This window comes from Podarcis filfolensis (assembly GCF_964270895.1).
Source record: "Podarcis filfolensis genome assembly, chromosome: 8".
Lineage (NCBI taxonomy): Eukaryota > Metazoa > Chordata > Lepidosauria > Squamata > Lacertidae > Podarcis > Podarcis filfolensis.
The window spans coordinates 41,319,867-41,346,089 of record NC_139611.1 but is presented as its reverse complement, the minus strand read 5'-3'; the positions used below and the strand labels follow the sequence as shown (position 1 = coordinate 41,346,089).

General features: G+C 49.0%; 1 protein-coding gene across 5 annotated transcripts in view; it reads left to right on the top strand.

Annotated features, from left to right (window-relative positions):
* Positions 1-25,498, top strand: part of ZNF469 (zinc finger protein 469) — a 224,121-nt gene extending 198,623 nt beyond the window's left edge. For 3 of the 5 annotated variants that reach the window (XM_083626154.1, XM_083626156.1, XM_083626155.1), the window contains 2 exons: positions 5,315-5,385; positions 11,016-25,498. In XM_083626154.1, the coding sequence (XP_083482280.1) occupies positions 11,218-23,940 (12,723 nt within the window). In that variant the 5' untranslated portion in view covers positions 5,315-5,385; positions 11,016-11,217 and the 3' untranslated portion in view covers positions 23,941-25,498. Of the gene's footprint in view, positions 1-5,190; positions 5,230-5,314; positions 5,386-11,015 lie in introns of those variants that run through there. The other 2 variants (XM_083626158.1, XM_083626157.1) reach the window with 2 other exon arrangements.
* Positions 25,499-26,223: the final 725 nt, after the last annotated feature.

Here is a 26,223-nt window from a genome sequence, read left to right as displayed (position 1 = left end):
AGCCATAAATCCACCAGCACCCAGGCAGGCTGGCCTCGCATTCCTTTCAGAAACGGTTGTCATTAAGAGCTTTCCTTCCAGCTGTGACGTGCGCGCTGGCCTCGTGTGGGGCTCTGCTTTCCTTCCTCGCAGAGTTCCTCCGCTCTTGGCGCTGTGCTTGCCTAAACTCAGGAGAAATTAGAAGAAGTAGGAGGATGCTAACTGGAGAAGCGGTTAGAAAGAGAAAATCTGAGGGCAAGCCATTGGTGGTTGGGGAGTTATTACGCCTTCCGTCTGGAGACCTGATTTTTCTCTGTGCGTTACAGCAGCAAGCTGCCTTATATTGTGTTAGCCCATTGCCCCATTTAACTCAGTGCTGTTTGCACTGACTGACAGCTGCTGTCCAGGGCCGAGCTTGAATTGGGGGCCTTTTACAGGAAAAGCAGACTCTTATCACTATCCTCTAACCCAGGAAGCTGCTTTGCCCTGAGTCAGACCGGTGGCCCATACAGCTAAGTATTGTTGACACTGGCTGGCAGCAGATCTCCAGGGGTTCTTTTCCAGCCCTTCGTTCTCATGCCAGAGATTGAACCTGGACCCTTCTGCCTGAAAAGCAAGTGCTTTGCCGCTGAGCCACAGCCATTTCCACTGTGGGATGGGGGTTAAAATTACTTATTCCCACTGAAAGGATCTTTGTGGGGCCACCCCTACCATGAGACAGAGTAAAGTGGTTGCGTCAGATGGAAGGTGCAAAGCGGGTGGAGGTGGTGAGTTGCTGAAGGACAGAGAGAGTTGCTGGAGGACAGAAAGATACTCTCCCACTCTCCCCTGTACCGAAGTCAGATTAAACGCCATTTGTATCATGGGAGGGAGCATCATCTTCCATTGCCTCAGGAAGCAAAACGCCTTGGGCCAGCCGTGTGTGCGCAGCAGAGGCTGTGACTTACTGCTTGTGCATAGTGGCTAACTGCATGGATTGCAGCTTTTTCACAAAAAGAGTGTCTATGCCATCACCAGCTGCTGCAGGGAACATCCTGTGATGGCGAGGAGACCAGCAAGGACAGGCAGCATCTGCCCGGCAGCTGTTCCATGAATGACAGGCCTGCAAATCCCAGTTGTGTGGTTTTCTAAATCATATTTGCAAAGCACATTTCAGACCACTGAGGCAATGTGAGAGGGGAAGGTGAATGCATTCTCCCCTTTCCCCAAATGTTCCTACTTGTTTCTGAGACTATGCCTTGGTAGATGTCTTGAGACCACAGAGATCATTGCAACCTCTCTCTCTCTCTCTCTCTGTTTGTAGAATGCATAGAAAAATATAGAAAAATACTTTCCACAATTTCCCATAGTGGAAACTTCATTTCAAACTTTGGTTGAGGGGTTCTGATTAGATGATTTGCTAATTGAGTGATTAAAAAGCAGATTAGTGAACTAGGATTTCTTTTAACAAGGCTAATCGCATAAATTTTCGAAGTTTGCACTAACCGCAGGAAATTCAATTCAGCTGGCTTTGGCGCCATCTGCTGGAAATGTGTAACAATTGCAACCCTGTTCTTCCCGCCCGCCCTGCCCCCCTCTGCCCAAATTTTCTGGGTCTTCTTTATTATTACCTTCTTATACCACTTTTTCCTTCAAGGAGCTTAAGGTGGTGAATGTGGCTTCCCCCCTTCTCATTTTATCCTCACAACAGCCCTATGAGGGAGATGAGAGCATGAAAGAGTGACTGGTTCTGCAGGAACTGCTTATTCAGTTTAAAATGTTTTTTTAAGTCAACTTTTCTTTTGTAGACTAAATTATAATCATTTTAATTGATTTCCGCCTCCCCTATTTTAAGCTGATAACATTTTGAGCTAAATTTCTGGGTCAGAATAATTAATGGGGTAATGAAACCACAATTGAAATGCTCGTTAATCGTGCTTTATAGAAACAAGTTCTCAAAGAGAGAAACAACGAAAGCTCACTTACAAAATTGGCAAAAATTATAGGAGCATAATTAGGATGGGCGTAGCTTGGGGTAGGCGTGGCTCAGTATCAGAACATCTGCTTGGAATGCAGAAGGTCTCTGGTTCAATCCTTGGCATCTACAGGTAGAATCACGGAATTGTAGTTGGAAGGGCACCTGAGGGTCATCTAGTCTAACCCCCTGCAATGCAGGAATGAAGGTAGTGCAGAGAAAGACTCCCGTCTGAAATCCTGGGAGTCGCTGCCAGTCAGTGCTGGCAGTACTGACCTAGGTGGGAAGGGCTGCAGATCTAGTTGGACACAGGCTACAGATCCAAAGGACTGTTTCATCCTCACAGTGACCCTGTGAGATAGGGTTAGAATGAGGGCGACTGGCCCAAAACCCACTAGTGCACTTTATGGTGGAGAAGGGACCTTTAAAACAAAAAACCATTTGTCTTCCTGTATACATAAAAATGTAATGTTGTCGTCATGCTGCTGTTTGTGTGGCTGCTGATTGGTGGCTGTGCCAACTCCAGTGTGATGACAGAACAGCAGGCAGGTAGGTGGCAGGCCGGCCAGGCAAGCTCTTTAACAGATGCAGGAGAGACCCTTTAGAGAGTGGCTTGCCAAACTGCACTCTGAAGCTCCTCCTCTTTTAAACGTGGCTATAGAATGGTTTAATTGGGGGAGGGGGTTTGCTTCACAGAGCAGTTTGACAGACCTGAAGCACCTACCACCCTCCTTTAAAGGGGGTTGGAGGTTGGGGTGAGCTGTGAGAGGATGAGGGGCTTGGGGTGAGCTGTGAAGGGCAGGGTGGGATGAGGGGTGAGGCAAATGGCCAGGTATAAAGGGAGGAGCGTTTGGCCAGGTGTGGGGAAAGGGGGCTTGGCAGGTAGATGGGGCTGGCCAGTAGAGCAGGCAGGGATGGCATCCCCTAGTTAAATGTGTAGTTCATAACACAAAACACACCTGAAGCAAAATAAAAGAAACCACTAGGGGGGAAATGAACCCACGTGTTTAGCCATTTCCAACAACGATAACTGAAGAGAATATCGGTATAAAGTATTATTTTATGTCTTATGTGCCAAAGTGGCTTCTAATGGCATCTGAAAAATATAAAATACAGTGACATAAGCTCAAATAATAGATCCCAGGTGTAGGGACCATGTTATCCTCACAACAACCCTGTGAGGTAGGTTAACCTGAGAGGGATGGTGACTGCCTCAAAGATACAATGTGAATTTCTTGGCTGAGCAGGGACTTGAACCTCCTTGGTAAAAGAACCAGAGCATATCCTGAGCTGGTCCTAAGCACAGCCCCTCTGGTCCCCTCCCAGCACACTCCTTGCTATTTCCCATCCTTGAATGCCACCTGGAGGTCCCCCCCAACCCCCACCAAAGTCCTGTCCCTTTTATCTCCCTTAAATGATCTCAAATATGTGATATGATAAAGACAAGCGCCCATTCAATTTAACTCACCCTAATGCCAGATTCTACTTTTACCAAAGTAATTAAGATAAATGCAGCTGATAATTTAGGAAGCATTCTTAAATGTACCTTTCCTGGCAGCATCTGAGATATACTTTTACCTTAGAAGATTTATCAGCATACTTAGGTAACAGATAATTCCTTAGCGAATGGCAGCATTTAGAAGCAAAATGAGAGATAAATATTTCTTAAATAAATGTCAAAATAACTCAGTCTTTATTACAGTCCCTCAAAGGAGTTGCAGTCAATCCTGTGCCTCTAGACAATTTCTGTACGATATCGAAACCTGCAGCGGTTGGGTGGTGTCATTCGTACCAAATGTAATTGTTTGCACACAGTTCTTTATGGTTTGGGGTTCTGAAATAAATAAAGGAATTAATTTAATGCTGGCAGAAAATCTTCAAGCTGAGAGCCCTGAAAAATGATCTGTGCGCTACAAACCCTTTCATAATTGCCCTGAGCCAAATGAATTGATCTAAAGTTCAAGACATACCTAACAAGAGAGATGTGTGTTTGTGATTAAAGAGCAGATGACTGTATCAAGGAGGCGAATTAAGCTGCTACTTAATTTCTCGTTGAGTCCCACCGTATGTGACACTTATGTGCATATAGCTTCATTTGCTCACATCTATCCCACCTTCCTCCTCCCCACTGCCAAAAAATTAGATGTGAAGTTCCTAAACATTAGAAAGAACTTTCTGACAGCAAAAGCTGTTTGGCAGCAGAGCAGACTTCCTTAAAAGGTGGAGGACACTCCTTAATTGGAGGTTTTTAGACAGAGCCTCTGCCAGGGATTCTTCAGCTGTGGTTCCAGCACTGCACAAGGTTGGACTAGATGACTGCCACAGACTGGTTGGATGCAGAGGAATAGTTGGGGGAATGAGCTGGGGAACCCCCAAGGGAAGATGGCTCTGAGCCTAGGAATTGATGGTGGGACAACAATGAGTGGTCAGAGGGAGAAGAGAGAGCAGACTGGGAGGAGGAGGTCTTGGAAGCTGAAGTGGTAACAGGACTTAGTGAGTGGGGGGAGTCTGTGGCAGAGAGAAGTCCAAAATCAGAGGCAGAAGCTGAAGTAGGAGAGTAGGGGGAGATGAGTCAGTCTGGTGAAGAGGCACAGCTTCCTCTCCCTCCTGCTGTAAGAAGCTCCCTTCCCCCTGTCTACCAGAACCAGGAGAGGCATTTAAGCGTGAGGAGCGAAGACTGGTATACATGCTCAGTCTCAAAAGTCACCCATCCTCTGAAATTCCTTCTCTGAATTTTGTGATGCAGTTCTGCAAACCTTTCCTCTGAAAGAGTGAACCAAAATACATATAATATTAGGGGAAAGGATGTATAAAAGTGCATATAAGATACAAAAAATGCAAAAAGTGATTGGAAAAGATGTATACACTAGTTAAAATTGCATACAAAAATGTGTAAATTAGGATAAATGCACACTAAAAAAACCTGTCAGATTTTTGTAAAGACTGAATCTGAAATGGACAGCTTTGCCTGTGATAGACATCCCTCTCTCTGAGCTGGGACAGCCATGGCTGCCCTGATTTCGCTCTAAAGGCTTTGGAAGTGGCTCTGGGTCTCCCTTGCCTGTGCTGAGGACAGATGCCCTGAAATGGCAGCCACTGTCAGATTCAAGGGAGAATGGGCAGCCAGCACCTCTGGACTGCCCTGTGGAGTGTGTGCTGAGAAGCCAGCTCAGCTGAATCACTCGGAGCCGGCAGCCGAGCACATCTGTACATTAGTCTCCCGGGAGCACCCATTCCCAGCACGTCCAACAGCACAGCCGGAGGAGAACGCGCCTTTCACGTCCAGCTCTGGCAAGGTGCTTGAATGAGCTTGCGATCTGTGGCGGCCATGGCAGCCAAGCCAAACAAAAATTCCTGACATATTTTTCACTTTGCTTGCAGCCAAGAAATTCATATTTCACGGGAAGTTAAGCCGAGACCCAGCAGTAGCTGAGTGACGGAAGTTTTCCAAGGTATGGCCAGTTGACAAGTGGTGGCTGTGGGAGGGGGAGGGGCTGTTTGACTTTTTAAAGCAAATGTTCTGAATTTCTTTTTTAATCCCCCAGCAGACTGGAATAATCCCCTTGCGCCTCTCACCCATATATTTCTCTTTCTAGGGCCCATCAAAAAATAGAAAACCCCATTCAGGGCCTGTTAAAGGATAGACTGATTTAAAAACACACACACCACCACCAACAACAACAACAATTGAGTGTATTTGTGGTGGAATAACCATTTAACTTTTTTTTTTCCATAACCATAGCCAAACTTTTGACTTCAGAAGCTTCAGTTTAACCTGCCTGGATATAATTTAAATCTTGATGAGCCACTCAAATGGTCTTCTGTATACTTGTCATGCACAAAATATAAGGGTTTGCTTCATTATTAACCCTCCCCCCTCCCTCCCCCCCTCCTCGGGGAAATTGCTTAAAACTAATAAGTTGGTGGAGGAAGTCAAAGAGGCACTCAGAGGCAGCTTTGATTTCAGTGGCTACTTTTCTGCTGCGTGGGATCTGTTTTTTCTCTGCTGAAAAGGCACTGAGCACCTTTTCACCTGGATGGCTGAAGCCTCCTCCCATCTCCCTCCTCAGCATGCTGGCTGCGGGCCCCTACTTGAATCTATGGGGAATGTTTTGGAATCATTCTAAAAGCGCCATTGTTTGAATCAATGGGGAATACTTTTGGGATAATCCATGGGTGTCAGGTTTATCCACCCAGCTACCAGGCTTCTTTTTCAGCTTCCAGAGTGGCAGGTGTCTTAAGTCTGGTGCAGTTGTCAGAGTGGGAAAAGGTTCAGAAAAGGGCAACGTGAAATGATCACGGGGATGGCAACTAGGCAACTGGTGGGCAGGGCCCGAGCTCAGGAGTCCTATTCCCTCCTGTGGTTTCCAGCAACTGCTATTCAGCATTACATTACAGCCTCTGGCTGTGGAAGCAGAGCAGAGCCACCATGGCTAGCAGCCAGTCGATAGCCCTCTCTTCCATGAATTTGTCTAATCCTCTTTGAAAGCCTTCCAGTTTGTTGGCCATCACTGCCTCCTGTGGGACTAAGTTTCATTGTTTAGCTATGCACTGTGTGAAGAAGCACTTTCTTCTGTCTGTTGGGTGTCTTCCAACATTCAGCTTCATTGGGTGCCCCAGAGTTCTAGTGTTATGGGAGAAGGAGAAAAAGTTTTCTCTATCCACTTTCTGCATGCCATGCATAATTTTATACAGTTCCATCATGTCGCCTCTCACTCGCCTTTTCTCTAAACTAAAAAGTCCCAAATGCTGCAGCCTTCCTTTGTAGAGGAGTCGCTCCATCCCCTTAATAATCTGTGTTGCCCTTTTCCAACTCTACAACATCCTTTTTGCGGTGAGGCAGCCAGGAGCATGCATCGTCACTCAGATCCTTCCTTATGTTGCTATATTTCCCTGTGTTTCTCTTCCACACACCCTCCACTTATCCGTTCATGGAATCAACTGCTTGAGTTGGAAGCCAAGCATTTATGTCTTCTGGCTGCCTGCAATAATGCAGCCATCAGCCTAGGCCCCAGCAATGCAAATGTTGCAAGTTTTATTGAATCCCCACGAGAAGGCTTTTTTTAAAAAAAATCATTCCAAAAGGCCTTCTTTATGTGGCTGAGTGAACCCAACTGTGTTAATGTAACTAGCTCTGGTTTTGTCGGTTGTTTTATCTTGGCAAGGTATCTTTGCAAATTTCAGCAGCAGTAAACAGGCTTGCCCATCATGGCTCCAAATGGCATACAAGTGGCACATTGTTGGCTGGCAGAGAAGGAGAGCAATAGGACCCTCTCAGTTACCTCTGTCGGGCTGGGATTTATTTTGCTTAGCCAAGTGTGAAACTGTGGAGAGGTGGTTTTTTGTTTTCTTTTTTAAGGCTGTCAAGGCTGCATCAGACTCTGTCCTGGTTGATGGACAGGGCTGATAAAATGGGCAGATCAAAGAGGCAGCGGCCAGTGACCTCAGGCAACCCCTTCTGCAACATTTTGGTTCCCAAGCTGGGAGTAGAAGCAGCAGGAAGGAAAGTGGCCGAGGTTAGATCTCTTGGTGGAGTACTTGTCCATCAGCCCAGTTGCCTAGCTGGAGATTTTGACAGCCCCACATATGTCCCCCCTCCCCAAGCTTCAAAATGAGAGCTGAAAGAAAATCCAACTTTCCGGAGAATACACTTGGAAATAACCAATCTAAGCTGCTTTACACTTAAAGTTAATGTCAGCTGAGGAATTAGCACCAAATTACTCCCGCTCAAATGCTGAGCCTGTAGTAAGGGCAAATGAAGCAGTTGACACCCACTGCAAATGTCCATAGGAAGTTCTCTTACTGAGTTGGACCATTGCTCTATCTAGGTCAGTACTAGCTACACTGATTGGCAGCAGCTCTCTAGGGTTTCAGGCTGGGGACATTCGCAGTCCCACCTGAAGATGCCATGGACTGCACCTGGAGGCTTCTGCATGAAAGGCAGATGCTGTACCACTGAGCTACAGCCTTTTCCCTTCAACTGTGGTACCCTTGCTAAGAGGAAGCATGAAGTACTTTCCAAATAGCTGTGGGTTCAAGTTGCATATATTTTACCATCATCACAACATGTGACCTCGCAGTGCAATTTTGGCTGCAAAATTTAGCATCCTGAGCATCCTTATTTATTTCTTGTTTTAAGGTGCTAGTCCTTAAGATTGCGAAGTTAAGCTGAAAGAGTGTGGGCAGACCCAACCCACTGATGACCAGAAATCTTACTTGGCAATCTCTTTGGCTCCTGAGATTTCACCATACAGTGCCTACACATTTTTGAGTGCCTCCTCAAGACCCTGCTTTGTGCTATTTCTGGGCCAGTCAGGAGACTAAGCCAGAGACTCTCACAAGATTGATAACAGGAGCCTTTAGCAAAAGAGAATAAATACATTTGAGAGGGGTTACTTATATCTCAAAAAGCAGGTCTTTCGATGCAGTGGGCAGGACTGCTTCGCTCAGACAAAAGCCCTCAGCTGGCTGCATGATGTAAATGCACGTGCCTGTGGTCAAAGCCATTCCATCCATTCCATGCACTCAACAGTTATGGCATCCCCGAAAGTATCCTGGGAACCATAGCTTGTTACGGGTGCTGAGGGCTCTTACAAGACCCAGAACTAGCTGCCATTCCAAGGATATTTTGGAGGAAAACATGACTCTGGTGTAAGAGCTTTAAGTGCATAGTTAGATGTGACATATGAGCACAGGAAGCTGCTGAATCAGGCCATTGGATCCTTACATCTTTTGGTCTACTCCAGAGGTTTTCAACCTTTTTTAGTCCACGGCTCCTTTGACCAACTACATTCTTTCTGTGACAACCTGTGGGGCTCAGGAGCCCAGTTATGTCACCCTTTGCCTGCCGAGCTAGCAGCCTCTCACCTTTTTTTAAACACCCTTCCTTGTGGAGTGTTCCCTTAGCCTCCTCTCCTCGGGAGTCCTCTGGGCAGCCACAGCTGCCCCCCTGGTCTCTGAGCTGCCCCACCCCCACCCCAAAGAGAGGTGCCTCCTCACAATGCCCTGCAGGTGTCTGAGAAGCTTCTCCTGGCCAGCCCTAGAGGCACCATTCACCTGGGGAGCTTGAAGCCAGGGCCACTGCAATAAACAGCCATGCAAGCCAGAGCTAGAAATGCAAGAGGGCATCAGAGGAAGGAGGGAAGGGGGACAGAGGCCAATGTTGCCCTCGGCACCCCTGACCATTGTCCAAGACACCCCAGAGTAAACCACTGGTCTGCTCTGACCAGAAGCAGCTCTTTAAGGTCAGAAGGAAGCCTTTCCCATCTCCTCCTGCCTGATGGTTTCAACCAGAGATGCTGGAGATTGAACCTGGGACCTTTTGCATGAAAATCATGTCTGTCGCTATGGGACCCTCCTTGGAGCATCAAACATCCAGGTGGTTGTGGCTTCCCTTGTATAACTCAGCTGGCCTTTCAACAGCTGTCATCCAACATCTGGAGGTTACTATGTTGGCTAATCCTGGAAAAGAGGATGGCTTTTGGGAATGACCCTGAAATATCTTCCATGTCATCTCAGAAATTGTCCCCCCCCAAAAAAAAAGGTCAACATGCAATAAAACATATTATGTGCCCCTCTGAGGCCCCATGTCCAGATTTTTGCATTTGGGGGGCCTGCCCATCTTTCCACACATGGGTGCCTAGTGCCCAAGACTGGCACATGTATTTGAGCCAATCCCACAGTCGTAACATCACAGACTAAGAGACCCTTGGTGCTCATGTGCTGCTTACAGGCACCACTGGAGCATTCCTGTGAAAACAGGATGTTGGACTAGAGGAGACCCCCTTTGGCCCCAAGTAGGTGCTGCCGGGCTCTGCAGGTGTCCTTCACTTTTGCATGCAAGTCAAGTCACCTTCTGCGCAAGGCCTTGCACCAACAGAGGCTGTGCTGCCATTCAGCTGCCAGCAATCAAGCAGAAGAAAAGGGCAGAGCAGCTGTTCCTGGACATAAAACGATGATCGGTGCCAGGAGAGAATCTGGGGGTGGGGGTGAAGGGAGAAATCCAGAGAGCCCAGCTTAAGAAATCAAAGGTAGAGCTTTCCCCTGACTATAAGCCATAGGCGGGACACTTCTGTCATCTGCTCCTGCTAAGAGAAATATCGTTTTAAGGCAATAAAAATGCCACCCTCAGCAGGTTTTAGCCAGAGGTAAATTACTTATAATAACCTTTGAAGTGCTGGAGGGATGCTGGTGGGGGTGGGAGTGGGGGGCTGATTGCCGCAGCTGGATATGTCTGTCAGGAGTGTGGACTCCCCCCCCCCATAAGGCCTGTAAACAGCTTGGGTTTCTCAAAGGTACTTTTGCACAAAAAAGCTTGGTCCTTCCTACTGTTCGCACCTGGGCCGGATGGAGAGGCCCTAAGCGCTGAAAATATTATGGTACTCCCCCCCCCATAAATAATTCAGAATACAAACAATGGTAAATTATAAAATAATTTCCCCCCAAAATGACACAAATGATACATGTATGCTGAAATGTGCATGCATATAGTTCATGTGCAGCACCTGACAGTATCTGATTTCCTGGCATTATTTCCGCCTATGTTAGTAGGACACCCCACTCCTGGTTTAGGTGGGGATAAGTAATAAAATAGAACAGAAAAATGGGGAAAGAATGTGGAGTATAAGGAAGTCTTAGAAAGTTCAGATTTTTCCTGTGGTGCTTAAAAAGAAACTCCCAAAACCAATTGTCAGATTATTTCAAAATTTTCTCATTTGCTGGTGCCCTGAGCTTGTGCTTTTTCTGCCTCTTGGGTAACACAGTTCCCTGTTTCTCACCCAGGATGGGGCCAGTGCTAACCCCAGTAGGCAATAAGTGACAGGGGACTCTGTCCATTTCCTGACATGGCCAACTCTTCCCTCAAAGCACCCTGCTGATTCCTGGAATCAACTCATTCCAATCTCAAGCAAAGTTTCAGTCTTCGGCATGAGTTTGATATGTTTTTGCTTACATTCTGCTATCAGGGAGAAGCAGCCTTAGTCCTTGGGTTTTGTCACCAAATATTGTAAACGTTTAAATATTTGAACATTGTAATATGAGACTGCAGAGCTTCTGAATCTCACAAGGCTTTTCTCTCTTGCAGGTCCCATGTGGAATCCTGAGATGAACCCCCAACAGGTCTCATATGCAAGTCCTGCCCCATAGCCAGGATGGAACTGGGAGCTGTCCGAGAGGTTGAGGTGCCTCACAGCTGCTGGAGAAGAAGGGATGATGGTTGCCATGGAGGACTCCCATGCTGAGGGGCTGAAGGAAACCAGTTCCTTTTAGGCCTGGTCCTTAGTACCATGATGGGAGAGACACAGCATGCTTATGCCACCAACGATACTGAGCCCAGCGCCCAAGACAAAGATACTGGCTTTGAGCAATTTGGCAAGAAAGACGTGGGCGAATTTGATGGTCAGCTCCAGGAAGGCTCAGAGTCATGTCTCCACACTGGGACTGAGAATGGGTCCAGCTTCACTGGTGTCAAAGACAAGGAGCCGCACAATCAAAGGGAAGCTGTGATCCGGCCTCAGCAAGCAGGCAAGATAGACTTCAAGTCCCTCCACAACAGGCCCAAGTTCCTTAGTGATGGCCCTTGGGGTTCTGTCAAAGGAAGCCCCCAGTCTCCCCCTGGAAAGAGCAGAGCGAGGGATAAGAACAAGCGGTCTGGAAAAGGAGAGCGTGGCCACCAGCAGCTCTATAGACTTACTATCAGCAATGCCAGACCAAACCCCACCATTGGTATTGCTTATCCCCAGCAGAAGGTCACCCCGCCCAAGAAGGTCGAAGTGGGCCGGGGACCCATCTCGGGGAGCTACAGGTTCCACGTCCCCAGCATCCCCGAGAGAGAGGTAGAACTGCAGCAGGAAGACCTCAGTTTCGCACGGTGTTTTCCTGAGGCCCCCTCAAGCCATATCTCCAGCAACTTTACCTCCCCGACACCAACCGCGCGCCCAGCCCATGGCGCAAAGCTTCAGCTGCCAGCCGGTGTTCCTCATGAAAACTCTGGCACCAACGGGCAGCTGCATTATGTGGAGTTCCAGGGTAATGGGAATAGCTCGTGGCCTTTGCCAGAGAAAAGCCTCCCAGGTGCTAACAATGGACTCTCTGCCCCCAAAGCTTGCCCCTTGTTCCCCGAGAGCAGCAAACCTAGCGCACACTGTGTGGGGCCCTTGTCGTTCCAGTACCCCTTCCAGACTTTGCACAGCTCTGCTGGGGACCCTTTCCAAGGCGACATTCATGCTCAAGATTACATCGATGTGTCACTGGCCGCCAGTCAGGCTTCTCATGGTGCTTTTGCCTTCCATCCTTCCTCCAGGGAATGGAAAGAGGAAGCTCTCGCCGGTGGCTCCTATGACCACGTTGGCCCGGAGGGCAGGATGTACGGGTTGGCTCCCCAGCAGGCTCCCTTCCTCCCGTCACAGACTCAAGGGCATTTGCCTTGCTATAAAGGAAGGAATGAACATTCCACTGACCACAATGGTGCTATCTCTCCTTCTGGTGCTATCGACCAAACTTCAAGCACTTTCCAAGAAAACCAAGGCGTTTTCCCACCCAGTTTACATGTCTCTAGTTTGCCAAAGCCGATCGGGAAGAGGCAGTCCTTGTTGACAGACAACGTAGCTAGTCAAAGGATACTGGATCCCGGTGGTGCTCTGAGAAGGAACATGCCACAGGTCTCTCTACCCCAAGTGCACTTTCAGAACAAGCCTTATGGCGACCCCACGGCCAGTGTTGCCAGCCTGGGCTCAGTGCCTTTCGAGAAGAGCCTTCCCACTACTGTGCAAGCCCAACCCCGGCTCTTGCAGTCTTGGGAGGGAGGCAAGAAGGCTTACCCTCCCATGGAACAAAGCTCAACCGTGTACCCAAGCCCTGCTGGGAACCAGCTCTCGTTTGGGTGCCACCCAGGGGCAGAACAGAGGCAGCACATAAAGAAGGCCTGGCAGCAGCTGCGCCTCACCTCCTCAATGCCCGGCCAAGACCGAATTGAGCTGTCAAGGAAGCTGGCCAGCCAGAAGCCACCTTTCCCCCTTGGGGCATCAGACTGGGACAGCAGCAGCAAGGTTCAGAAGAACTCCACTCCCAGCTATCCAAATAAAGCCCTGCTGACTGGGGAGGGAGTCGTCAGGCAGCAGCATGATCCAGGATCAAAGAACTGCACTCCGGCCAACGCTTTTGGCTTTGACGGGCCAAAGGACACGGAACTTCCTGGCATGTGTGTTTCCAGGGGCAAGCCCCTCTTCTTCAGCGTGAACCAAGCACTGCCGCTAACTTCCTCTCGTCTCTCTTCCAACCCAGCTTTGGTGTTGCCACCATCGGCCTTGACTGCCTCCCCAGCCGATTCTCCTCTCCCATCACCTGCCCCCCACCCTGCCAGCAGCGGCAGCACCTGCTCATCCCTCTCGCCCACATCAAGCAGCCCAAACAGCCACAGTTTTGAAGATGGCGCTGTGCTGACCACGTCGCCCTTCTTTCACCACCAGTGCCACCCAAAGGATGCCAGTGAGCCTTTCCATGCCTCCGACTCACTGAGCTCCACCGCAATCCACTACCAGACAGCGGACCCTCTCAAGGGCTTTCATCTCTCCCAAGGTGCCTCAAAGGATGAACTCCTCTACAGAGGCGTCCCTGTGGACAGCCATGTCCACAAGCCAGAAGCGGATGCCTCCAAAGGGTGTCTGGAGGGCTTTGAGGCTGAGCTGCCTCCACCACCTTATTCTTCGCATCACTTCCTGGCAAGCACACTGAGCAGCACCAGCCTTGACCAGCTGGATGTCTTCCTGACCTGCAAGCAATGTGACCAGAACTTCAGCACTCTCTCCTCTTTCCTGGACCACCGTCAGTTCTGCAGTTCTCACGCAGCTCTCCAGGGCCCATCAAAAGGCTCTTCCCGGGGGGCAGAGATCCGGAGGCAACATCAGGTGCCTCCTGAGTCCACAAAGCATTCTGGCCTGGGCCTCCTGCTGCCTCCTGTTGATTTTGCAGATGGAGAGAGCAAAGGGGAATGCAAGGAGGACCCTCTGAAGGCGAGTCAGCTTAACGGCCTTGCCCCAAACCCCATGCCGCTTAGCGCTTCTGACTTGGAGATAGACGATGCCAAGCTCGACAGTTTGATCACGGAAGCTTTGAATGGACTTGGGTACCAGTCAGATAACCCTGAGATTGACAGCAGCTTCATCGATGTGTTTGCTGATGAAGAATTGGCCTCTGTGAAGGTCACCAATGGTGGGACCACTTACAGAGCAAAAGAGAGCGTTGCTTCGGGGAAGAAAATGAAGCAGCACCCAGGGATGGAGGAGAATGTGAAAATATTGAGCTGCTATGATGATCATCCCGGCATGGACCTGGCAAAAAGGAAAGCACCCGGGAAGCAAAATGGGCATAAAGAGAGAGTGGCGAGCTGGTTTCCAGACCAGGGAGAGGAAAGGCTCGAAACACAGAGCAGCAGGGAGTCCGCTCAGAACAAGGCTAGTGACCTGGCAATGTATGGTGAGGCCAACGTTGATGCAAATGCCCAAACAAAGGTCAGAAAGAAAAACTGCAGGAGCTCCTTTATGCCTCTGAAGCAGGAGGCCAAAACCATGTCAGAGCTGAAGCAGACCAAGAGCCTGAATCGCCCTCCTTCTCCAGGGAACAGTCTGCTCTCTGTGAAGGATGCCAAGAAGCGCAAGCTGCGGAGCGGCACCTGGAGCAAGGAGCTCATCCACAAGATTGTCCAGCAGAAGAACAAGCTGCACAAGCTGCACAGCAAGGGCAGCAAAGCTGTGCCGCTCTCCTTGCTTGCTGAGCGGATGCTCCCCGAAGCCAAGGACAGCAAGTTTGGCGAGTACGAATACATCTCGGAATCGGACGACGAGCGCGTGGAATACGCCAAGCGGCACTGCAGGAGGAAGGCGGGGCAGCGGTTCAGCGGGAGGCTGAGGAGCAGCCTCAGTCGGAGGCGCCAAGGGAGAGCAGGGAGGGAGAAGGACAAGGAGCCGGCGTGGAGGTACGGTCAGAGGAGGGGCAGAGAAGAGCCCCAAAGGGCTGCCAGCAAAGAACCTGGAAGTAAAAACGAATGCACGGGCAGAGTGTGGCGCAGGTGCAGCCGCTCTTCCACCAGCAGCTGCCAGAGCACCAGCCTGTCCAGTGAGACGAGCAACAGCCCTCAAAGCACCGAGAGGGCCGATTCTGACACTGAGAAGGAAAGCGAAGAGAGGAAGAGGTTGCTGCACGCCACACCACATCCACGAGAGCAGCCGGACATTCCTGAGAAAGAAGCGGTAGGAGGAAGAAGCCAAAGAATGACCTCTGAGTTGTCCAGAGAGCGAGGCAGCGTCAACTCACCCCCAGTTCAGGCAGCAGGTTTCCAGGTGCATCAGAGCCCCAGCATGTCCCCAGTCCCTTGCACAAATGGAGATGAAGGTTTGCTCCGGGCCAAGGGGAAGAGCTATCACAGCAGTGGCCTTCTTAACCAGAACCCCACTGGGCTCTTTGGCACTGAGGATGCAGAACAGTCCCACGGGGGATCCAGACACAATGATGATAAGCCCCTGGCTGCACCGAAAGACGCCGAGCAATGTTCGCTGGAAAGGAATCAGTGCTGGCCCCAGTTTGCTGCCTACAATGGAGAGGCCTTGAAATACCACCTGGACGAGCTCAGTGGCCCATCCTCTGATGGCAGCCATGACATCCCCAGTGACAAGAGCAACAGCTATGAACAAGTAGACCTCAAGTGTTCAAAGAAACCATTGATTGTGGCTCCAATCAGCTGTTTCCGAGACAATCCCATGGGCATAGGGATAACCAGGAAAGGAGCTGCTGCGCTCGATGCTTCTGGTGCATTTTATGACTGCAAAGGGTTATCTAACAGCTTTGAGTCATCGGGCCTTTTCTCGGATGCCCCAGGTGTGGAACCATCACACAGCAGCAATGTGTTCCTGTGCCAGGGGGGCATTGACCTCAGCTCATTCAAACAGAAGCACCCTGAGATCACGCCCTACGAAGGTGATAATCATGAACAAAGCAAAGTCCCCTCACCTCTTAGCTTTGATTCTTCATCAGTATTCGGGGAGCTGCCTGTGGCCGAGTTTGACGCCACCTTATATGATGGTGTGGTATCAAGCAAGGACAATTATGTGGCCTTTGAGTGTGCTGGCCATCATCAGCTCAGCAAAACCACCCCCTTTGACCAGCAGTATTCTCCATTCCCACAAGAGAAAGACTGGAATCTGATGGAGGGGACATCCCCAGTTTTGCCAGAAGACATTGCCCAGTTTCACAGCCTCCCTGTTGAAAAAACAGCCGCTAAAAGGTACCCTGGCGAGATCAACCAAATCCCTTTAGCCGAAAGGATGGCTGATTACAGTATGGCTTTCATGAGCACTATCTCAGATGACGAGCTCGAGATCAAAAGGTTAGTCACTGAGTTGGAAAGCCAGCTGCAAGCAAACAAACTGAACATGGAAGTATCCGATGAACACCAAGCCCCCAGACAGCCTACCAGCACAGATAAGAAGGAAGCCACCCACCAGTTTTCACTCTTAACCCTCGACCAGGAAAGCAATGGGAAAGGGCTGTTCCTAACAGAAGCCGAGTTTGAGAAAGCAAGCCTCCTTTCTACAAAAGCCTGTGTCTGTGAAAACTCAGGGAATGAGAAAAGTCTCCTTGCAACTTTAGATAGCAAGTACAGAAGCCACAGGGACCCTTGGCCATGTCCGGTGCCATTCAGCCCAATACACTCCACCATGCACACACCATCTGCCGCTGATCTGATTTTGGGAGGTCCTTTTAACTCCAAAGAGGACCAAGACAAGCTTCATGACAACCTGAAGGGTATTGAAATCTCTGAGGAAGATGACTTCAGTGAAATGCAGGCTGCACCTGCCAGAATCATGCCAGATCCATGCTCTTCAGGCATCTCTGATGATTTGCAAGATCCAAGCTACACAGAGCATTTGATACAAAGCCCTGATCCATTGTTCCCTAAAACTCTGGAGGCAGCTGAGCTAAATGCGCATGAGCCTTTGCCTCTGAGAGGGGAGGCGTTTGCAAAACTGCCACCAAAGGAAAAATCTTTTGATGGTGCTGCTGAGTTGGAAACGTACGGGCAGCAAGTTCTGTGTTTGAAGACAGATTTTGGACTACAAGATGTTGGTGGTCCAGAGCTTGATGGCAACTTGCCCTCTAGTGCCCAAAGCATCAAGGACCCAGAAATGCTGGAGAGCATCACACTCTTCCCAAGGGATGAGGATGGATCTGCCCTTCTGGATAAGTCCCGACAGACTGTTTGCCACTCTCCAGCCCTACACAATAAAGCTGGAGATGGGAAAATGCTGGTTTTTGACACATTGCCATTTTCAAAGGAGATGAATGGGAAGGTAGAAGATGTGTCCACTCCCCAGGAGAAGGCAGGCAACCCATTGCAGCAGCTGCAGTTGTTTGTGGCCAGGACGGCCAAAAGCAACGAGGAGGACTTGCTGATGCCATGCTTCCCAGCCCTGCAGCCCACCTCCCACTTGCCTGCAAGTGTTGACATTCAGTCTGAACAGGAAGAGGCATCTATGGGCCCTGTTGCAAGTGAGGAGGTGGCTGAAAGTCCCACAGTGAAGGAAAGGAAGAGCTCCCTGGGAGACGAATCTGAGAACAGGACCAAGGCATCTGATTCAACTGAACTATTTTTTGAACCAGGCAAACAGGCAGAATATCTTGGTGAAAGGGCTCCCTGCACTACAGAGCAATCAGCCCTTCAGAGCCCTGAAAGACACAATCCCATTGCAGAGGAGAAGGAGCAGGAGCAGCACCTAAAAGATGACTGTTTTGAGGTGGTGGGTGACATTAAACTGTGTGCAGGTGGCATTTCCCCAGTGCACAGACACCTCTCACCACTCAGTAGCTCAATGGTGACCTCATTGCTAAGGGAAGAGAGAACGCAAGGCTGTCAAGGTACAGGAGAGGTGGTAGAAGATCAGCAGAATGCAACCCTGGCATTTAGGAGCCACAGAAAATCCCCCTTAAGCTCTGGATCATTTGAAAATGAAACACCAGGCTGTGCTTTGCCAGCCACACTCAAGGGACTTGTGGCTCACTGCACACCTTGGGGTGAAGCCTGCTGTGAGGCTCAAGTGTTGTGTGCTGCAGAAGTCCACCAGATGGAAAGGAGTGGTGATCAGGTGGGACAGTTGCAATGTCATGTGACTTTGGCTCCCAGCAACTCACCTGAAAATCAACATCAGGATGATTACTCTTTGCACGGGAGAGGTTTCTGCTTGGGAACCAGCCCAGTTTCAGAAGAATGCCAGAACTTGGAGGAGCAAGCCAGCCACTGTGCAGAAGCTTTGTCTCTGGAAGTCAGCTTGGCTAGTCAGAAAGAAGTGCTGAAAAGTGACCCAGGCAGTGTAACACTCTCTGACTTTGGAGTACCACCATCTGAAGAGAGTCGGACTGCTGCTGGGGAGCAGCAGATTCCCCTTGTGTGCAGGTGCTCCTCTATTGCTGAGAAGACTGTTGTTGGGAATCCCATGCAGGATTATTCGGAGCACCAAGAATGGACAGAAGCACCACAATTTCTACCCAGCATGCTCCCTTGTGGTGCCACCTCTCCTGTGCTGTCAGATATGATCAGTAGTAGTCAACAGCACATTGAAGAAGATGCCACCAGCACCTTGGCAGTACCTGAAAAGGTTGTCCATACACCACCTGCCTCTTCCCTGTGCTCTGGCGACCTGGCAGCTCCTCCTGTAGAGATACAAATACCCTTGAAATTACAAGCCAACAGCTGCACATCTCCCAGCCTGCTACCTTCTAAAAATAATGATATTCCCGAAGAACTATCCAAGCATCCAGGTCATGAAGACAGTGGCATGTGCTCTGTGACGGATGTGATTACCTGTTCTCAGTCAGCATCCTTGCAAAACATCATGCTTGACCAGCCTGCATCAGAGACAGATTCTGCTCAGCTTACAAATACAAAGACGAATCAAAACAGGGAGTTAATGTCAAAGCCTCAGGGGCCAAAGGAGGCTCAGATTTGCCTCCAGAAAGGCAGCAAAGATCAAACTCAACCAGAGATCCTTAATGATCAAGAGATGGCCACTGCTGACCTTGCAGGAACAGCTAATGCCAGTGAGGTTCACCTTAGTGCTGGCCAATTTCCAGAGACCACAGAGACTGGGATCAAGAAGGCTTCACAAGACATGGACAGCAGAGGCGACAGTTTGAAGAATGAAGGCTCTGAGAGTGTGAAAGGGTACATTAGCTACACAGAACAAGAGGAGGGCAATGATGAAAGTCTGAAAGATGATTTCAAGACCAAGCAAGCAAAAGAAAAGAAGGGGAAAGGACTGCAAGTCACCTGTGATATTTGCACAGTTCGTTTTAGAACCAAAACTGGGTTGATGAGGCACAAAACTGTGAAACATCAAGAGAAAAAGGAGACCACTCCGTTGCCAGGCCTGGACTGTGCTCCACTGGAAAAGGCATTCACGGCAAGCAAGCAACTCTCTCGGAGAAACAGCAGGGCTTCCATCAAAGAGAGAGCAAGCAGCTCACACCTGTCAAAAGCAGGCGTTAGCCAACCATTTCCCAAATCCTGCAGGAGCCAAAGGAAAGAGCCCAGTCCAGAGATCCAAGAAGTTGTTAGTAAGGTGCTCGGTGACCTAAGTGTGATTTCATTTGATGTAACCCAGGAACTCCAAAGTACAGATGTTCCAAATGAAGACATGAAAACGACGTCGCTAAGGACAGAGGCAGAGAGATTGGGCAACTCAGCACCTGGCTCTAAACCAGGGCCAGACACAGGAGGGAAAGACAAAGAGGCTGGTGCTGGTGGGTTGGGCAGTTTTGCCAGGAAGAAATTGAAGGAAAAGGCAAGAAAAGCCAAAGTATTTCCCAATGAAACCATCGAATCTTCTCATCTAGAGAGTGAGATCCCTGAGCTTCGCTCCACAATGATTCCCTGCACTGTCAACCTCCTTCTGACCACTGTCTCTAAAGAACTGGAGAGCAGCACTCCATCAACTGGCCTCCAAGAGCAGGCAAGGGCACAGTCACCATTGCCACTTCACCCTCCAATAGTCAAGGACTTGGAAGAAGTTGGTGAAAAGACATCATCAGCCCAAGAGATGGCTGGGCAAGAGCTTCTTCAGGATGTAGGGAGCTGTAATGAGCAATTGGTGGATCCAGGGTTGAAAGGAAACTTGCCAGAGAAGTGGATGAGCAGGTACCCAAAACAAGTTGAGGAAAGGTTGAGCAATGTCTGTGAAGAACCAGGTGAGGATATCAGCATGGAAAAACCAGAGTCATCTGAAGAGAATCCACCCAAAGAGATTTGCTGCAGAAATCAAAAGAGGCCATCAATGTATACACCAAGTCCCAACAGCCTCCAGCAGTCCTGCCATGCTGGAGCAGTTGAAGAGGACTTCCCTGAAATCATATCAGAAAAAGCTTCCAGTGGTGTCCCTTATCCCACAGAGTCCAAGCCTTTGAGGATGGAAGAGCTTCAGATGAGGAATGAATCTCAGGGGGATGAGGGTCCAGACCTGCAGAGTTTGTTTGATGATGACTCCACGTTTTCACAACTTTTCCCCAGGAATGACCGGTTTGCCCATCGGAAGTGCAGGCGGGTGTATGGAAAGCGGACCAAGAAGCCCAAACCTGTCATAGAAGTGAACCCCAGGCCAGAAGGCATGGCGGGTCTCTTTACAACCAGGATGGCTTCAGATCTAGGAGAAACCAGCTCTTTCTGTGTCACCAGGGAGGACCCTTGTGAGTACGACACCATCTCCATTGATGATGCTCTGACTCTCAACATGTGTCATGGCAGCAAAGCAATAGTAAGTGATGTCAATTCCGGATCTACCAAAAAAGTTCTGCAGCCAGACGATGCTAGGCAAAGGGAGGACATTACTGATTTGAAGAGCGATGGCACAATAAGGAGTCCAACAGAGGATCTTCCAAGTTTGAGTAGTTGGGGTAGTCTTGAGAAGAAGACGGAAGGCATTTCTGTTGACAGAACATTGCTCAGCCCATCCGTGGAACTGACAAATGGGCAATCATCAATGGCTCCCAGTCCAGAACCTCCTGACCTGGAAGAAGAATCCTATGACACTAGGATGAATGAAAATCCTGGCTTGTCTGAGTTTCATACAATTGATATGGATATGTTGAGCACAAAGTTTGAGATGAGAGATGTGTGCTTCTACAGCATTGGGGAAGATCATCTCAGCCACACTGATGATGAATGCACCTCAGGGTTCAAGCCACCATCTCCAGCCCAGCAAGGCAGACCCATCAAAAATAAGCTAGGAGAAGGAAAGCAGGGGAAAACCCGTAGCGACTTGAATCTCAAGGCTAAAGACAAGCAATACAAGTGCAAGGTGTGTTTCCAGTGGTTCCTCACTTTAGGGGAGCTGGACTTCCACAAGCTCACTCACAACCCTTCTCCTCCACCAACATGCTACATGTGTGTCCAGAGGAAGTTCAGCTCCCGGGAGCAGCTAAGGGACCATTTGAAGGAGAAGCATGCCAAGAACAAAGCCGGCTTGTGGGCCTGTGGGATGTGCCTGAAGGAAATATCTGATGTCTGGATGTACAATGAGCACTTACGAGAGCATGCCACTCAATTTGCCCGGAAAGGCCAGGCTCAGAAATCTGTCCTGGGTGGGTTGCCCAGCTGCTTCAGTGATGATGATGATGCTGTCACGCATTTCCTGAACTCTATCATATGCCGGAAACCCAACAAATCAGCCAAGCATGCTGAGCCTGGCAGCAAAGCACCTGCTTGCAAAGAGAGCAAAAGTCCCAAGGAGCCCCAAGGAGGGCAAGAAGTGACTGTCAACAAGGACACCTTGGAGGTCCCACTAAGAACCAAGCCAGCTGTTGCCTCTCCCAAAGCAACAGCCCCATCTCCCGACCCTGCCCCTAAAGCCGAAGGGGCTCCAAAGTTGGCTCCCATGCACCCAGAATGCAAAGATCCCTCTCGAGATTGCCATCACTGTGGGAAGCAGTTCCCCAAGCCCTTCAAGCTCCAGCGCCACCTGGTGGTGCACAGCTTGCAGAAGATCTACCTGTGCCACAAATGCCCGATGTTCTACCAGGAGACCAAAGAGCTTCGGAACCACCTCAGCCAAGAGCATGGAACGGCCGAGGAAGCTGACATCAAGCACACCACGCTCTATGCCTGTGAGCTCTGTGCGGATGTCATGCATGTCATCAAGAAGTCTTTCATCTGCAGCACCTGCAACTACACCTTCTCCAAAAAGGAGCAGTATGACCGGCACATGGAGAAGCACCTGGTGGGGAGCAGCAAGACCTTCCGATTCCGAGGAGTGATGCGGCCAGGAGTCTCGGCCAAGGACGGGGATAAGAAAGTAAAAGAGGAAGGACACCTGCGGGAAGACATACCAGCAGCCAAAAAGAAAAAGATGGTCCATCGCAACACCTTGCTTGCACCAGGCTTACCTGTGCAGGCAGATTGCACCTGTGTCCCCCAACTAGGGAGTGAACCTCTGCTGTCTCCAAATGAGCCTCTATCCACAGCAGCCAATGTGGCCACAACACCTCGACCCCAGACCTCCGTAAAAACAGAAGACCTGGTGGGCCGCTACTCCAGTCTCCTGGGTGAAATTGCAAAAACCCAGTGTGATGGTCTGCCTCCACCTCTACCAGTTTTGCCCCAGGATGAATCAGGTGGCCCAGAACTCAAGCCCACCACTGCACTTTCTGCAAGACAGCTGGTGAAAGGAGACTCCCTCGGCGACACTCCACCTCCTTCCATAGACTCTCCTGATGCAGTTAGTATTGATCTGGCCAGCTTAACACATAAGCAAACAGCAGCACCAACACAAAAGCTGCCTCCAATTCATCTCTCTGAGAAGCACAGCAAGGAGGCAGTGGCCCCAGAAAAAGTCACCTCTAACGGCAAAAGTGAACATGCCATGGGAACCTGGGACAGCCAACATTTCCAAGAAGAACCTGTGAGCAAGATGCCTGACCTTTCTGCTGCAAATCTGGGGGCAACAGAATGCAAGGGGACTCCCAAAACAGAGTGGAGTGGCAATCCTGATCTAAGTGATACGGCTCCTCAGGAAAGTGCCACCAAGATGCACTTAGCTGAAGCGACCTTCCACATGTTCCTGCTGAAGGACAAGACCTCCTCACTTGCCCTCAACCGGTCTGCCAAAGAGATGCCTTCAAAGAAGGTCACAGGTGGGCAGACCTATGCCGAGAACGACCCCAGTGTCCATTGCTCCCTGGGCAGTGCAGAAGAGGCTCAGAAGCCACCACCCTTAAAAGACAAGGCTCTCCCAGAGATGGGTGCTGCTTATTCCAGAGATAACGGCACCAGTGTTGGCATCAAAGAGATGGGAAGCAACCCCGTCAAGCCTGTGAGCGGCCACCTCCGGAGCGAGGTGGGAAGTGCCCAGGCAAAGCACAGCCACCCTGACCTGAGCAAATGCCCAGAGAGACCCATTGCTAATGGGCTGACCAAGCTTCACCCCAAAAAGCGGAAAGAACACAAATCCACTCACAAAGGAAGCTCAGCCTCCCGTGAGAACATTGAGGGGGATGGCAACAAGAAGAAAAAAGCCCGGACGCCGGATGCTGGGAGGAGCGACACCGCTGGAGGGTTCAAAAGGGCTGATTGGCCCAACAGTGATGCTTTTGCTCTTTCCCCCCGGAGGAGGGACCCTCACTGCAACAAACTGAGCCCTACGCTCAAGGTGTCCATGGCTGGCGGCCAGCTCAAAAAGATGATGCTTGACCAATGCTTTCAGAAGAAGGCGGAGATCCGCCACGCCAATGGAGACCTGAAACGCAAGAAGGACCTCTTGGCCGGCAAGGCCTTCCACCACCCCCTTTTAGCCAAAGACCCCTCTGCCTCCCTGCCAGGCTCTTTGAGCCGGCACAGAGCTGTCCAAGGTGCTAAGCTGCCCGACTCTCACAATTACAGGACAGCTGAATCCCAGAACAATCTCCTAAGCCAACTGTTTGGGCAGAAATTAAGTAGCTTTAAAATTCCTTTAAGAAGAGATACTTCTGAGTAATTTATGAAAGTGACTTATGGTGATCCTTCGCTGCTTTCATTGGGGTTTGCAGGGGGGGGGGAGAAATTATCAAAGCATTAAATTCGTTTGTGTAGCGTGATTTCTCTGTCTAGCTTAAATGAACTTGCACTGCAGCCTCTGAAATAGTTTTGCTTTGTGTCTTGCTAATCTACTTTAATTCACCTGATTTATCATGCAAATGCTAGAACTTTGATGTTGCTGATGATGTTCATGAACTAAAACTGTAATCGCTTTGGGCAGAGTGAAGCGTCAAGAGGAAATGCTTTATTGGAGAAGTGCTGAGGTTATAAGGATACTTGCAAATCCCAGCCCCTTTTCAGACTGTCTCTGTTATCTTTGTACAAAGTACTTGAAGAGATGAACTTCATTCCAGAGACGTCTTATTCATAAGGTGCAGCACACTGTAGAAAGCATTTTTTTCCTCCTCCCGAAGATTTTGCACAAATAATCCCGAACGATTTCATTTAATTGGGAGCAGCCTAAGAAATAACAATTTTAAAAAATTAAATTAAGAAGGAAGCAGGCCACAGTTTTGACAGACAGACATTTCCAAGAATGTGGCATTAAGAACTGCCATGCAGCATTTGGAAAGTTACTGCCTTTATTGGACCACTGTAGATGTTGCTAAAAGAGGGTTATATTTTTTATTTTTGCAAAGAGAAATGTACACGCCTTCCCCTCTAACCTAGCTAAACTGCACCTTGAAGATTTGTGACATAGTTTTTTTATTATTGTTTTTAATTATTAATATTTTCCAGTGAGAAAACTGCCAACTTACATCTTCCCCACTCCCCTGCAGTACTGTGTCTCAAGGACCTGTAAGGTATCATTTTTATATTAAAAACAAACCAACAAACTCTTACTGTATTGAGGTAGTTGCTAGACTTGGTATGGGCTTTACACTATGCAGTTAAACTGGTGCTATTTTTATTTTCATAATGTGAATACAGACAGGAACACACACACACACACACACAAGTCAAGGAAGAGGGAGAAACTTGTGAAAGAAGTAAACAGTTGCCTGTCTAAACCTAACACGGAGAGTGCAGGATGGTGTTCTGACAATGCTCCTCCTGCGACGCTAATACTCTGCAGTGTATGCAGCAAAGGTTACATCTTGAGGCTTGAATCTCAGGTGCAAAAGGCGACTTGGAGGATAATCAGCTGTTAATAGGGACCTCCATGTTTGAGAAAGAGGAGGAGACAATGCACTGAAGGGGTTAAGGGGGGCACGCTCTCAGAGTACTTTGCGTGTGTCTTGCAAACTATATGTGTTTCATTTTTTTTAAGGAATTAAATGGCTTTATCCTGTTAATATGTACCTTTACAGTTCTTTGTGTAAAAAAAAAAAAAGTAGGTTAATTATACGTCAGGTGCAATGCATTATGTTAAAAGTTTTTATTTTGATATTTGTCAGAGAACAGAGAAAAGTACAGAAGATGCCATTTTTTAAATAATAAAAAAGATGTTGTGAAGGTGCTATTTGAGCACCTCTGCCTCTTTTAATATTGTTGAATAAAGTATGAGATGAACATAATGCTGTGGTACTGTAAAACGGGGCCCGGATTTATCTTCTCAAATATAGTCCAATATTTTCACAGAAGCTCACCGGTCTGTGTGGCGTTTTTCAGACAGTCTGCCTTCTATTCATTTCTCGTCCTTTGGGGATGCAGTGAGTGTGGGAAGGTGGTTCCCTGGTAGGCAGGACTGGACTACCATGTAACAACTGAAATTGCGTTACGGGGGGTTGGACTAGATGACCCATGGGGTCTCTTCCAACTCTACAGTTCTATGATTCTGGGTTAGCACATGACTTGGGATGTTGTGATGCCATTGTCAAATAATAGAAAAGGTTTTCAGATGACTTTCAGATGACACCTCGGTTAGCCAAGAGCAGATCTTCCATTTTCAGAGACAATGGAAAGTTGTGGTGCTAACATGTCACTCTGAGCCCTAAGAGGAAGGGCAGCATGGTACAATAACCAGCCCTCACTCCCACTTGCACTGCTAATGTTCTCCAGCATGCTTGGCCCACAGTTTATTTGTGCTTCTACAACATACCCCAGCATTTCTGAACACTGATTGTCTGGGCTTTGCTATGCGAGTCTTAATCCTTGGCTGCTTGGCTCCCTGATGGACATCACCCTGACTCCTGTTTCCTAACTCCACCCTTCACACATCTCTTCCTATCCCTGAAATGCTGTACTTAAAATATCCCCAAATCTGCTTCCCAGCATCCCAAATGCAACACAAGAATCTGCC